The sequence below is a fragment of the Macaca nemestrina genome, chromosome 12 (genome assembly GCF_043159975.1).
Source record: "Macaca nemestrina isolate mMacNem1 chromosome 12, mMacNem.hap1, whole genome shotgun sequence".
Taxonomy (NCBI): domain Eukaryota; kingdom Metazoa; phylum Chordata; class Mammalia; order Primates; family Cercopithecidae; genus Macaca; species Macaca nemestrina.
The window spans coordinates 68737878-68752793 of NC_092136.1; the positions used below are offsets into that span (position 1 = coordinate 68737878).

The 14916-nt window shown below is 42.1% G+C and overlaps 1 protein-coding gene across 4 annotated transcripts in view; it reads right to left on the bottom strand.

Moving 5' to 3' along the window:
• LOC105468609 (tripartite motif containing 34) overlaps window positions 1-14916 on the bottom strand; it is a 44120-nt gene that overhangs the window by 7944 nt on the left and 21260 nt on the right. For 2 of the 4 annotated variants that reach the window (XR_011610894.1, XM_011718807.3), the window contains exons 1-4: window positions 11576-11685; window positions 3822-4313; window positions 2665-2760; window positions 1721-1951 (exon numbers count right to left, since the gene is read on the bottom strand). Coding sequence is in view for 3 of the 4 variants with exons in the window: in XM_011718807.3 (XP_011717109.2) it covers window positions 1721-1951; window positions 2665-2760; window positions 3822-4313; window positions 11576-11650 (894 nt within the window). In the remaining variant the exon portion in view is untranslated. Of the gene's footprint in view, window positions 1-1720; window positions 1952-2664; window positions 2761-3821; window positions 4314-5149; window positions 5243-11575; window positions 11686-14916 lie in introns of those variants that run through there. The other 2 variants (XM_011718808.3, XM_071075200.1) reach the window with 2 other exon arrangements.

Consider the following 14916-nt stretch of genomic DNA (forward strand, 5'->3'; position numbering starts at 1 on the left):
GAACCTTTTTGCTTTTGTTTTTACTGAGATGTAGTTCAAATCCCATAAGATTTGCCCTTTACAGTGCACAATTTAACAGGTTTTAATATATTCACAATGTAGTGCAACCATCGTTTCACAGTTAATCCAGATCATTTTCATCTCTACAAATAGAAATTGTACACTAATTAGCAATTACTTCCTATTAATTCTTCCCCAGAGCCCTGGCAACCACTAATCTCATTTCTATATTATGGATTTGCTACTTACGTCTGTAAGTATAATTCATATAAATTGAATCATACAAAAAAGAACTTTGTGCTTGCCTTCTTTCATTTATAATGTTTTCAAGGTGCATCCATGTCATAGCATATATTATTAATTCATTATTTTTCATAGCTAAACAATATTACATTGTTTGGATGTAACACATTTTGCTTATTCATTCATCAGTTAAGGAGATTTGAGTTGTTTTTATTTTTGAACAATACTGCTGTGAACTTTCATATGTAAGTTTATACACAGATATATGTATTCAGTTCTTCTAGGTATATAGGTAGGAATGGAATGGCTAGGCCACATGAGAACTCTCTTTATGTTTCTGAGCAACTGCCAAGCAGTTTTTCTAAGTAGCTTTACTATTGTACATCTCTACTAGCAATTCAAGAAGGTTTCAATTTCTTCACATCTTCCCCAACACTTGGTATTGTCCATCTTTTTTTATCATAGCCATACTAATGAGTGTAAAATATGTTTAGGAACTTCTGTTCCAGAGTAATCTTAAATTTAAACAAGAAAAGAAGACAAAAGGAGAAAAGAATTTTTAAAAAGCTGGGATATAAGCACCAGAGACAAAGGAAACAATTCAACAAATGAAAATCAGTTACTCTCCTGCTTCGATCCAAATCTTAAAAAGGAAATATTTGGAAATTCAGCAAAGAAAGGAAAGCACTGTCTGTCTATATATTTGTCCATCTATCTCCCCAAAAGGCTCAATATTCTATCACTTTATGTTTTAAAAAAATTGACAGGGGGCTGGGCGCGGTGGCTCAGGCCTGTAATCCCAGCACTTTGGGAGGCCGAGGCGGGCAGATCATGAGGTCAGGAGATCAAGACCATACTGGCTAGCACGGTGAAACCCCATCTCTACTAAAAATACAAAAAAAGTTAGCCAGGCATGGTGGCGGGCACTTGTAGTCCCACCTACTTGGGAGGCTAGGCAGGAGAATGGCGTGAACCCGAGAGGCGGAGCTTGCAGTGAGTCGAGATAGTGCTACTGCACTCCAGCCTGGGCGACAGAGCAAGACTCCGCCTCAAAAAAAAAAAAAAAAAAAAAAAAAAAAAAAAATTAACAGGGAACATTTACTATAAAAATAAGCATATTTTAAACTTAAATAGAACACATTTCTTAAATGCGTATGCTCTTAAACCTGAAAATCCATGTGTTTACCTGTGACTAATCGGAGTAAAGAGAAGTCTGGTGAATGCCTGACACTAGATCCCATATAACAGGGGCCTAGAGACTATAACTAGATATCATGGATCTTCTCTGCAAGGTAAAATGTATTCCCTTACTTCATAAATTAACAAAAATGTCATTCATGTCCATGACATCTAGAATGGATGACAAGGCAGCACTGCAAGGCCAAAGAAACCCCTTAGTGTCACCACCAGCATGAGAACGCAAGGACACAGAAGGGAACTGTGTTCCCAGAATCTCAGATTGAGTGAACCTTCTTACCTGTAGCAGCTCCATTGCTGACCACTGACTCCGACACTCCACATCTGAGATTAGCTCTCTCACCAACTGCTTCTGCTGAACTAGCTCATCCTCAGCCTCTGCAAACTTATCCAGCCTCTTCTTTTCCTCTTCTTCCAATCTTTGCAGCTCTCTCTGCTCCTCACTATTTAGGATGCTTCTAAGCTGATCAAATTCTGTTTGTATCCTTTGTCTCTCAGTTTGTACCTGATACTGCAAGGATGGACAAGAGAGAGATGTAATAAGTTTGTCAGGCTAAGGGCCTATTGTGCAAGGGATTAGGAGGCAGTAGGGAAATACACACACACACACACACACACACGTGTGTGTGTATTTATATTATCTGTATATATATATACCTATATTATCTATATATAGATTTTTTTTTTTCCAGGGAGTTCAAATCAGCAAGGAGTAGAAGCAATAGAGGTACTTAGAGGGAAGCTATTTTTTCCTACTATTTTCCTTTCAGTACTTGCCAAAACAATGACCTCAAACTGTCTTATCTAGGCTAACCCTCAGACAAAATGTAAAACATAAGGCTTAGCTTCTAGACCGCTTTCCTGGATATTCATGACTGCCTGCCTTACCACACTCCTAATTTGAATCTTGAGGAAAACTGTAGTCCTTTATATAGTGTCTTTCACCAGAAGTAGTAGAGCCTCATAGGAAAAGAGCAATGGAACACAGTATTTGCTAGCCTTCCTCATCATAGAGTCCATCTTTGTGCTTAGTTCCAGTATGTGTGTGTAATTGTAACATGTCCACTTTCTAGCCTCCACCCCCAACAGGGAAAGGACAGAGAAGAGAACTAATCAAATGGCTTCAGGACTCATGCAATGTCAAGGAATAAAAGGATGAGGCCTCCTCGGATTAAGGTCCTGTCAAGATTCCTGTCTCAGAAATCCTTCAGAGTCTCCTCTTGCCTTCCAGGAAGTTTTCTCTTCTCTGATGTCAGCTTCTAGCTTCTCAGCTTCCTGTTCCTCCTTCTTCAGCCTCTTGAGGACTGCCTGGAGTTTCCCCTAGGAGAAGGGAATCACACTAGAGTCAAGCTATAAGCTTTCTCAGTATCTGGATAGAGGACAACAGAGAAAAAATCAAGTTGATGCCAGAAAAAAATCAATTTACAGAAACTGTGAAGCTGGTGATTAGAATCTATGACATGGGGAAAAATTTGAGGAGATGAATGTATCGTTTATTCATTGTGATGAAAATCAATACCCCTCAAAAGGAGTAGCCTGATTCTCTCTTTCCTTAGAGTAAGTATTTACCCTGCAGAAAGGAAAGTCCTTTCCTCTTATCAATGCTCTTTCCTCGTTCAATCCACAATGTTCCTGAGCAATTATCCTGCTTAGAGAAGCAAGAGAGCTAACTTTGGGAAGGAGCTTATCACCTATACAATGAAAAAGGAAAAAACAAAACAAAAATCTCTCACTCTAGGCTAAGAGACTGTACTCTAGGATCATCTGTTATGTAAATGAAAGGAATACGCAGGAATGTACCCCAGGCATTGGAAGCTGAGCACAGGGTGAAACATATACATGGAGATGATCAAGGGACTCAAAATTATGGCTCCACAAGGGGTAAAGAAGGATGAAAAGGGCTGGCTCCTTTTTCTGACTTAGTCTGCCCGCACCCAGGTGATTAAAAACCTTTATTGCTCACACACAAAAAAAAAAAAAAAAAAAAAAAGGCTGGGGGCGGTGGCTTACGCCTGTAATCCCAGCACTTTGGGAGGCCGAGGTGGGTGGATTATGAGATTAGGAGTTTAAGACCAGCCTGGCCAAGATGGTGAAACTCCGTCTCTACTAAAAACAAACAAACAAACAAACAAAAATAGCTGGGCGCGGTGGCAGGTGCCTATAATCCTAACTGCTCGGGAGGCTGAGGCAGAAGAATCGCTTGAACTCGGAGGGCGGAGGTTGCAGTGAGTAGAGATCACACCACTGCACTCCAGCCTGGGTGACAGGTGACTTTTTTTTCTCAAAAAAAAAAAAAAAAAAAAAAAAAAAGAAGGATGAAAGGGTGAGACTTTCCACCAACTACCATCTTCTGCCCCAACTCCCTCCATCTAGGGCCCTACCTGACATTCCTTGAATAATTCCTCCGTGAGGACTGTGTGGTGACCACGGTGCTCCTGAGACCGCTCACAAAGCCAGCAAATGACTTTCCTGTCCTCCTTACAGAAGAGTAGGAGTTTCTCTCCATGATGATCACAGAGATCTCTCTTCTTCCCATTGTCTGAGCTCAACTTGACCTCCTTGAGTCTCTCCACTATGTTGGTCAGATGCCGATTAGTTTGTAGGTTTTCAAATGAGTAACTGGTACCACACACAGGACAGCTGCTTTTTCCTCCTGGGCTGGTCACTGCCTCCTTGTTGCTCACAGTGATGCAGGCTCGGCAGAGGCTGTGGCCACAGCCTAGACTCAAGGGTTCTGTCAACAGCTCGAGGCAGATGGGACAAGTGACCTCCTCTTGCACATTAAGCAAGATTTTTGAAGCCATTGCACTGCTTTCCTGGCTTCTTCTGGTCCTCACTCCTGAGGCTCTCCTCTCTCTTCTGGTTAAAGACCCCTGGATGGCCGAGAAGATTGAAAGAATGGTATAAGAATGGTACAAATAAAATGCATTCTAATTGCGCACACATCAAAGACTGGCCAAGACTGCAACATCAAAGAACAAAGATGAGGAAGAGAAACCAAAAATGGCTGAAAGTGGTCTGGGCAAGCTGTTAATGCCTCAGGGCTTTTGCACTTGTTCATTACTCAGCCTAGAATTACCCTCCTGTTGCTATTTGCATAACTTTCGTTTATACATTTTTCAATTTTCTCCTTACATGTCCCTTCACAGAAGGGCCTGATAAGACAAACTTAACTACAGCACAACCACAAACTCATCATTCAATGTACATTTGCCATCTTTCTCTTATTATCACTATCTATTTTAAAATGTCTACGTCTTCTTTCTAAAATATAATCTACACATAGATTAGGCACTTCTGTTTTTTTACTGCTATAGCCTCAGTGTTTAGAACATAGAGAAGCACAATGTTTGATAAATATATATATAAAAAAATCCCTGTCTCTCCATAGACGACTAAAACTTTATCAGTGTTTCATTTTTCTTTCCCATTATTTGGAAATTCTTCAATAGCTGAACTTTGGAACCCCAGATGTGGTTTCCAGTGAAGAAGTGCTCACCTTCTAACACATCCACCCACACAAAATCCTCCCATGCCCTCACACACTTTCCAGAGATACCCACAGAAACAGCAATGACCACAATATGGAGATTTCATTACCAGTTACAATTTAAAAATCACTTTGGCCTATTTGTTCCTCCTTCAAAAATTCTTAAGAAATAAGAGTACTCCCTTTCTTCAGATGAATAAATAAAATTAAATGACTTACAAAGATCATCCAATTCAATAGGTAGAATTGGAGTGAACATAATATCCTCAGAGTTCTCTTTCGGAGGTCTCCATGCTACTCCACTTATTTAAACAAAGAAAAGCAGAGGTAAAGCCTGAAAGAAGTAGATTGGGATCCAGTGTTATGAGAGTGTAGAAATGGAGGAAACCACATAAGCTGGGAATTTCTAGGGGGTCTTGTGTTTGTAGATGGTAGGATTTCATCTTGGCATGAAGGATGTTATAGAGGTTGATAGGAACCAAAAGGTGTGTATTTGTTGGGGGAGGGGGTGTAACCAGCTGAATTACACATAGATCACAGATTCATACCAATGTCAGATCATTGAGGAATAGAAATACCAAGGAGATGGCTGTTGGTCATGGGAGAGATGTCCCAATATATAACGGGAGACTACATTTAGGAGCAATGAAGTTCTGTCTGTGTTAAATCCACATCCACTAATTGAATGCCAATTATTCCTGTGTTTATTTTGGAAATTCTCACTGAAGACATATTATCTTCCATGATTAAAATCTAGGAAATGGATTAAAATTCAAAGTTGAGTATGAACAGATGGTATTAGCCAGAATAAAGTAAATAGTCACCTAAATAAGATAGAAGCTAATTATATAATCATTCATAAAGTGTAAAATAGTAAAAATTACACCTATGAAGGTGTAAAAAACACCATCATAGAGAGGTATAGGTTTTTAGAAAACAAATAATTTGCTAAGTAGAGAACAATCCAAGATATCTTGCTGGATAAGCAAGAGTTTAATGAAAGCTGAATAAAGAGAAAGGAACACAGAATGAGAAAGAAAACAAATATTTTAGGTAGAAGGAGTTATGTAAGTGAATGCCCCGTTCATGGAGGATGTAGCATCATAACATCTTCGAAAGTTTTTAAATGTGTGGTTGGTATGCAAAAAGCCCTAGGCCTTGGCATCACATGAGCCTAGAGGAACCTGGATATGTGACACTTCCTAAATGAAGTAAAAGTGACAGTCTCTTTCCAATGAATAGGAGGTAAGGGCAGGGATGGGAAGATGCAGGACAAGTTAACAGAAGAAATAGAGAGAAGCAGATGAGGGTGGGAAATAGGGTGAGGTAAAGGAAATAAGATTGGAAGTCAGACTAGACATGTGGGGGAAAAAAGGGATATCATTAGGCTTAAGTCCTTCCTTCCTATAAAAAAGACATCCCCATCACCATCCCCTGGCATATTATTTCATTTTCATTTTTTTGGTAAGCACAGACCTCATCTTCTGTAAGAGGTCTGAGACTCTTGTAACAAAATATTCTCTGTAGGGCCCTGGAAGCTATGTTCATGGTCTTTACAAGGGAATCAGTCTGTTGATGTAAGATTTACCTAAGCTATGTTAGTTTCACACACATCCACATGGTCTTGTACCAACATAAGAATCCTCACTGAGGCCCGGCGCGGTGGCTCACACCTGTAATCCCAGCACCTTGGGAGGCTGAGGCTGGCAGATCACGAGGTCAGGAGATCGAGACCATCCTGGCTAACAAGGTGAAACCCCGTCTCTACTAAAAATACAAAAATTAGCCAGGCATGGTGGTGGGCACCTGTAGTCCCAGCTACTCGGGAGGCTGAGGCAGGAGAATGGCGTGAACAGGGGAGGCAGAGCTTGCAGTGAGCCGAGATGGCGCCACTGCACTCCAGCCTGGGCAACAGAGCGAGACTCCGTCTAAAAAAAAAAAAAAAAAAAAAAAATCCTCACTGAGAGCTTACCTGAAGCAGCCCTGCCTGCATGCTATATCTCCTGTCCTATATTCCCCCTGTGGAGTTAAGCTGCATGAGTGCAAATGGCAAAAGAAACCTGCAATTATTGCTTGTGGTCAGCCAGAGGGTGCACCACAGAGTAGTGGCATGATGATACAATGCCAATTCTCAGAACCTGAGGTCAGTTTAGACAAGAAACTGTGAGGCAAAGGGGAAAAGGGTGGCTCTCAGTAGGCAGTAAGTAACATTTTGATACTTGTTCTAGTAGATAGAATTATACCCTTCACAAAAATATATTTGCTTGTATGAATATGACCTTATTTGAAAACTACATCTTTGCAGGTGTAATCAAGTTAAGATGAGGTCATACTGGATAAAGACAAGCCCTAAATTTAAAGATCTGTGTTTTTTTTCTTTTTTTGAGATGGAGTTTCGCTCTGTCGCCCAGGCTGGAGTACAATGGCGCGATTTCAGCTCACTGCAACCCCCGCCTCCCAGGTTCAAGCGATTCTCCTGCCTCAGTCTCCTGAGTAGCTGGGATTACAGGCATATGCCACCACGCCCAGCTAATTTTTATATTTTTAGTAGAGATGGGGTTTCACCATGTTGGCCAGGCTGGTCTCGATCTCCTGACCTCAGGTGATCCACCTGCCTCAGCCTCCCAAAGTGCTGGGATTACAGGCATGAGCCACTGCACCCGGCCTTGACCTGTGTTTTTATAAGAGGAGAGGACATACAAACACACGGGAAAGAAAGCCATGTGACAATAGAGACAGAGACGGAAGTAGCACAGATATAAGCCAAAGAATGCCAAGGTTTGCTAGAAACCACCAGAAGCTAGGGGAGAGGAATAGAACCCATTTTCACATAGAGCCTTCTGAAAAAAATCAAGTTTGCCACCATCTTGCTTTTGGACTTCTGACTCCTGAGCTGTGATACAGATTCCTATTGTTTTAAGTCATCTAGTTTGTGATAATTGGTTACAACAGTGCTAGAAAACTAATATAATTGAATAGGTTTGATAGTGAAAGAAAGATCTGTGATGTGTGACAACCTAGGACTCTTTCCTACGCTTGGCAAAAGGATGGGGTACGATAAAAAGCTGTATGGAGATAAATCTAGGCCTCGAGACCTGTCTATTCCTCTAACCATCCATCAAAAGACCTTAAGGAGGAAAAAAGGCTGAAAGTAGGCTGGTGAATGTCATCCAGCCAATGGTACAGATACTAAAAATCATACAAAAGAGATATACTCGTAGCCCCTGGCTGCAATGACCATTGGTCAGACCAGGATCTGATGACTAGTAAGACCAGGAGTTTACATGATATGATAATATTCACCCCTGTTTATAGCTAAAGCTATGAGCCAACCACAGATGTGGGGTTCTTTGTTATCTTTTATTCCAATCAGTATCCAACTAATAGTTAGAAATACTGGGGGACTCCAGGAGAGGAAGCAGTAGAACATGCATTCTGCCACGGGCTGTGACTTCATGTTCACAGTGAGGCTGCATGTTGATGCCAAAGCTGCTGCCACCATAATGACAAAAGAATGAGAAAAGTGCAGAGGACCAGGGTCCCACGTGTGAGAAATGACGCCACTACTTCCCAATGTGGCTCAAGCCCAGCAGCAGTCAGGGAGGTAGAGAAGGGAACATGAGTGCCATGGGCCTGACAGAACTCCCAGGTTAACTGGTTACCATAGCTGCCAGGTGATTGTACCCTTCTTTTGAGTCTTCTCCTAACATCTGGACTCCTAACATCTGGATATGATAATGCAAACTTTAAGTCTCTTTGCAGGTAGATAGTAAAATTAGAGTGTGTCTAATAGTGACTTTTAGGGGAGGATGTCTTTTGAAGCTTCTAGACAATATCCTAGACACTTCTTCTGGTTCCTTGGTCAGAAACTGCCAATAAGGAAAGTAGAGCCTGTTTTGACATCCAGAGGCCTGGAGAGCTCAGAAACATCATAACATCTCCTCCCCACTCCTCTATGTACTGAGTTCTTGCTTCAGCTACTCCTTAGAGTCCAGGGCTCAATCTATACCACATTAGTGACTCTCTCCCCAAGAGCTGTAGTGTTCTGGTCAATATATTTCCCAAAAGTTTTTTTTTTTTTTTTTTAAACATAGAATCATTTTCATTAAGCAACCCCTAATCTAGTCTTTTTCTGTCTGTTACTTCGTGAGAAAATGCTGAAAGAGTTTTTTTTTTTTTTTTCCAAATTAGTTCCAACCACCTCAACTGCCACCACTCCGGTAGAAACCACCTGAATTCAGGAAATTGTTCTTCAACTAGTCTTGCTGATACTATCATTGCCCTTCCTTTTTTTTTTTTTTTTTTTTTGAGACAGAGTTTCACTGTTGTTAGCCAGGTTGTAGTGTGGTAGTGGGGTGGCGTGATCTCGGCTCACTGCAACCTCTGCCTGCCGGGTTCAAGTGATTCTCTTGCCTCAGCCTCCCAAGTAGCTGGGATTACAGGTGCCTGCTACCACGGCTGGCTAATTTTTGTATTTTTAGCAGAGACAGAGTTTCACCATCTTGGCCAGGGTGGTCTCAAACTCATGATCCACCTCAAGTGATCCACCTGCCTTGGCCTCCCACAGTGTTAGGATTATAGGCATGAGCTACTGTGCCCAGCCATGATTGCCCTTCTTCACTCTGCTCTCATCTTTGTTCTTACATCAGTAGATAGAGTGATCACCTTAAAGCAGATGTCAATCATGTCACTCTTCTGTTCACACCCATGCCATCCAGAGTGAGGCCAGACTTCACAATGGTCCAGTTAGGTCCGCATCACACATCCCTTCCCATTGCCTCAATCCTCAGAGCTCACCCTTTTTTTTTTTTTTTTTTGAGACAGTCTTACTCTTGTCCCCCAGGCTGGAAGACTGGAGCGCAATGGCAAGATCTTGGCAACCTCCACCTCCCGGCTTCAAGCGATTCTCCTGCCTTAGCCTCCCAAGTAGCTGGGACTACAGACATCCACCACCATGCCCAGCTAATTTTTGCATTTTTTTAGTAGAGAAAGGGTTTCACCACGTTGGCCAGGCTGGTCTTGAACTCCTGATCTCTGGTGATCCTCCCTCCTTGTCCTCCCAAAGTGCTGGGATTACAAGCATGAGCCACCACTTCTGGCCAGAGCTCATCTTTTATTCCTCTCCCTGCACACTCCCATCTCAACCTTCCGTATCCACACTGTTCTCCTTTTAAGTGCAGGGAAAAGCCATTAAAGGCTTTAATTTCCTCACATTCTTAAGATTCTATTCAAAAGTGTTCTTCTTACAATGAAAACTATTTAAAACTTTCATAAAAACTATTTAAAGTTGCAAGGCCTTTATGAGGTCTTTACAGAGTCCTTATCCTAATTTAACTTCTTAAAGATGTTACTCCATAGTATTAGTTATCTTCTTGTGTACTCTATCATTCATTGATATGGTCTATGATTGCTGTCTAATTAGAATGTAGGCTTCCACGTATATTTCATATTTTCTGAATGCTGAATGGATGCTAATTGCACATTTTTACATCAGCAGCCTGCTTTATCATCAATATTATCCCATATATTGGGCCTCGTGCCTGACTAGACGCCTCTGGGAGACAGTCAGTATGTAGGCAGACATGGATTCTCCCCAGGAGGATGGCAGTTTCAGTGAACTCTGAGGGGTGAGAGCAGAGGCCAGAATGGCATGTGTCGGAATATCTGTAACATATCAATCAAGGTGCAAATTGCTCGCAAGTGAGCTTAAGATAGGACATACTGTATGTCAAATTCTTAACAAGAAGATTAAATCTGTGGGCTCCTTCTGAGCCCACAATAAACAACTTCTGTTAAGTAGTTGTGAGCAAAGACAAGCAATAAGAAATTGAGGTTATAAATCAATGCAAAGGTGTGTCTAAGAGGAAGAATGATGAGGAACGAGTTCTGAGACAGGCGAAGACGCTGGTGGCACATGGGTTACTGAAGTAAAAGTAAACAGTATGTTCAGGGATGTGCAAGGAGAGCCCTGAGATGACCTGCAGAAAGACACAGGATAAGAGGGAACACAGCAGCGTGCAGCAGTCAGATCACTCAACCTGCAATAGTCAGGCAGGCCAAGGACTAAGAATACGTGAGGATGGCCTCAGAAAGCCGCTTAGTGGTTGCCAGGAGGGCAGCGAAAGAACCCGCTTCAATATTCCCCCTGGCCATGCCCCCATGGCTCCATTCTATCTGATGCTGCATACTAGGAGCTAAGCCCTGCACACACTTGAAAAACAGAGACCTCCTCTCACCAACTTCTCTTTTGAGGAGGGAGGGGCGTGGAAAATAAGAGATCTTCTGTTCATCTCTTTAAGAGAGAGAGAGAGAAAGAGAGAGAGAGAATTCAGTTTCCTTTGCAAGGTAGAAAATCAAAATTATACAATAGGAAGGCAATGGAACTGGATTCAGCCTGGAGAAAAAAAAGACACTCCAGAAAACAAAGGCGGCCTTCTGCCTCTTTAACACTGCTTTCAAGGCTGTCCCTCCCCAGACTCTAGGCTGCTATCAGTGCGCACTCAAAGCAGGAAGCCTGCAAGCCAGCCTTTGCTCCCGACAGAGCAGGGCAGCCTTGGGGCCATAAATCAAATTATCCTAACTTCATTGAGAACTTTTCTCCTTGAATCTCATACCTTCTACCCCCCAACAAACCTCCCCACACACCTTCAGACCAACAGAAATCTCGGCTCCTGGTTGAAGAGGTGAAGAAAAGCCAGGGTGGGTGTGGTCAGGATTCATTCAACAAATGAGGTTCCTCTGTGTGAAGAAGTCCCTCCCTCCTGAGGAGGAACTGCCTGAGAAATGAAAGTGAAATTTTTGGGGCTGTCAGGAGGAGAAAAGTGGAAGGAGCGTCCAGGTGAAATGAACTGTGCAGTCCTTTAGAGCCTCTGGACAGAAGGTAATGCTCTTAATCCAGTGATTCTCGAAGGCAGAATGGAGGATTTGCACTAGAGGGCACATTTGGCAATGTCTGAAGAGATATTTGGTTGTTAACTAGGGGGATGCTACTTGCCTGCTACCTACCAAAGTACCAGGTCACCCCCTAGGAGATGGATGATGGGGGGCGGAGAGGTAGATGGTGCTGAGAAAAGCTGGCTACAAAGGACCTGAGGAACTTCTGGGAGTGTTGGAAATGTTCTAAATCTTTAAAAGGGGTAAAACTTTTTCAAAACTCATCAAATTGTGCACGGTAAATGGGTGCATATTATTGCACATAACATATACATCAGTAACTTTATTTAAAAATGAAAAGTCTTCCAGGTAATTTTTATGCGAATCTGAGGCTGAGAACCACTAGTTGTAAGTAGTAAATCAGGAGTTTTGTGCCCTGGACAGAAAGGGCTGGTTTGAAACTGAGGTAACATTGAAATCAAACCTAACAAGGAGGAAACTTGAACAAGAGTTGCCACTCGTTTGGTCACAGGATGACCCCACATTGTGCCTCCACAAACAGCATGCTCTGTTTTCGTGAGGAATAAAAGTTGATAGATTCATTTTCTGGGCCGTATGCGTCAAAACAATCCTAGTCTTCTACCTCTTGTAGAGCACGTTACATAACAAAAGGTGCCACCTTTGGAAACCACCTGACAAGGTACAATTTTCCTTTTTGCCCTCTCCATCTGACTCATGCATGGCGATCAAGGACAATTCCCAGGCAGGACAATTATAAACTTGTTGGAAGTTTAACAATTTTCCCATAAAAAGTATCCACATCCAATACTTTTGGAATATGCTTTGACTACTTTTAAGGGAGTCAATTATTATTAGGTTGGTGCAAAAGTAATTGCGGCTTTTGAAATTAAAAGTATTATAAGGCCAGGTGCAGTGGTTCACGCCTGTAATCCCAGAATTTTGGGAGGTTGAGGCAGGCGGATCACAAAGTCAGGAGTTCGAGACCACTTTGGCTAACACGGTGAAACTCCGTCTCTACTAAAATTACCAAAAAAAAAAAAATTAGCCGGGCGTGGTGGCTGGTGCCTGTAATCCCAGCTACTCGGGAGACTGAGACAGGAGAATCGCTTGAACCTGGGAGGCAGAGGTTGCAGTGAGCCGAGATTGCATCACTGCACTCCAGCCTGGGTGACAGAGCAAGACTCCATCTCAAAAAATAAAAAAATAAAAATCAATAAAATAAATAAAAGTATTATAATAGCAAGAACCACGATTACTTTTGTACCAACCTAATACTTTGAGATTTCTTTTCCTTATTTCAATATTGGTAACTAATACATTTAGATAGTGTAAAAGGGAACAAAATCTCGGGACCCAAAAATCACTAAGCCAAAGGGAAAAGACAGGTTGGGAACTGGTTAGGGCAAACCTGGCTCCCATTCTATTCCAAAAAAAGACAGCTACTAAGATAAAAAAACTCCAGACAAAATTCAAAGTCACCCCTCTGCTCAGGTGAGATAAATGAGTATCTGGTTACTTCCTTTGCCCTATTGCTTAATGCAACCTGTTTGTCTTTTGTCTACCTGTTACCTGTAAACCCCCCTCCCGGCCTCAGTTGTCCCACCTTTGCGGACTGAACCAATGTGCATCTTACATACATTGACTGATGTCTCATGTCTCCCTGAAGTGTATAAAACCAAGTTGTGCCCTGATCACCTTGGGTACATGTTGTCAGGACCTCCTGAGGCTGTCATGGGTGCGTCCTTAACCTTGGCAAAATAAACTTCCTAAATTGATTGAGAGTTTTCTCAGATACTCTTTCATTTACAATAGTAAAGCATTGGACATATTTGTTAAAGCATGAGTTGAGATGTGTATATTACCTTAGCCCATCAGTTCTGAGTGCATGACATTCAATTTTTCATCATTTATTTTGTTCACTTGAGTTTTTTCTGGTTTTTTTTTTTTTTTTTTTTTTTTGAGACAGAGTTTTGCTCTTGTCGCCTAGACTGGAGTGCAATGGCATGATCTCGGCCCACCGCAACCTCCGCCTCCCAGGTTCAAGTGATTCTCCTACCCCTCCTGAGTAGCTGGGATTACAGGCATGTGCCACCACGCCCAGCTAATTTTTCTTTTTCTTTTCTTTTTTTCTTTTTTTTTTTTTTTTGAGAGGGCGTCTTGCTCTGTCGCCCAGGATGGAGTGCAGTGGTGCCATCTCGGCTCACTACAAGCTCCGCCTCCCGGGTTCATGCCATTCTCCTGCCTCAGCCTCCCAAGTAGCTGGGACTACAGCTGCCCACCACCACCCCTGGCTAATTTTTTCTATTTTTTTTTAGTAAAGATGGGGTTTCACCATGTTAGCCAGGGTGGTCTCGATCTCCTGACCTCGTGATCCACCCGCCTCGGCCTCCCAAAGTGCTGGGATTACAGGCGTGAGCCACCGCGCCCGGCAGTTTTTGGTTATTCTTAAACCCTAAATGTGTTTTAAGTTATTCTTGAGAATATTGGAGACTTAATGACAAAGCTCCTACTGTCTTCAAGTTATGGAAAGGAAAGGACCTTAGAGCAGAGAGATAAATTTAATGTTTCTGCTAAACAGCCTATTATTTCAAGTGGTCATCTTTAACAAACTCATGCAGTTTTAGAATTTTAATATTTAATATGGGATATGAGTACATTTTTATTGTTTATAATGTATTGTAGGAAGGCTAAAGTTAACAGATGACACTTCACAGTTGGCATCTGTGACCCTCGGGTGTTCTCAGAGGCCTTAGAGTTTTTCTTTTTCTTTTCTTTTCCGTTTTTTTTTTTTTTTTTTTTTTTTTTTTTTAAGATGGAGTCTCTCTCTGTCTCCCAGACTGGAGTGCAGTGGCGCGACCTCGGCTCACTGCAACCTCTGCCTCCTGGGTTCAAGCAATTCTCTTCCTCAGCCTCCTGAGTAGCTGGGATTACAGGCGCCCACCAACAAACCCAGCTAATTTTTGTATTTTTAGTAGAGACAGAGTTTCACTATCTTGGCCAGACTGGTCTTGAACTCCTGACCTCGTGATCCACAGGCCTTAGCCTCCCAAAATGCTGGGATTACAGGTGTGAGCCACCACGCCCAGCCAGAT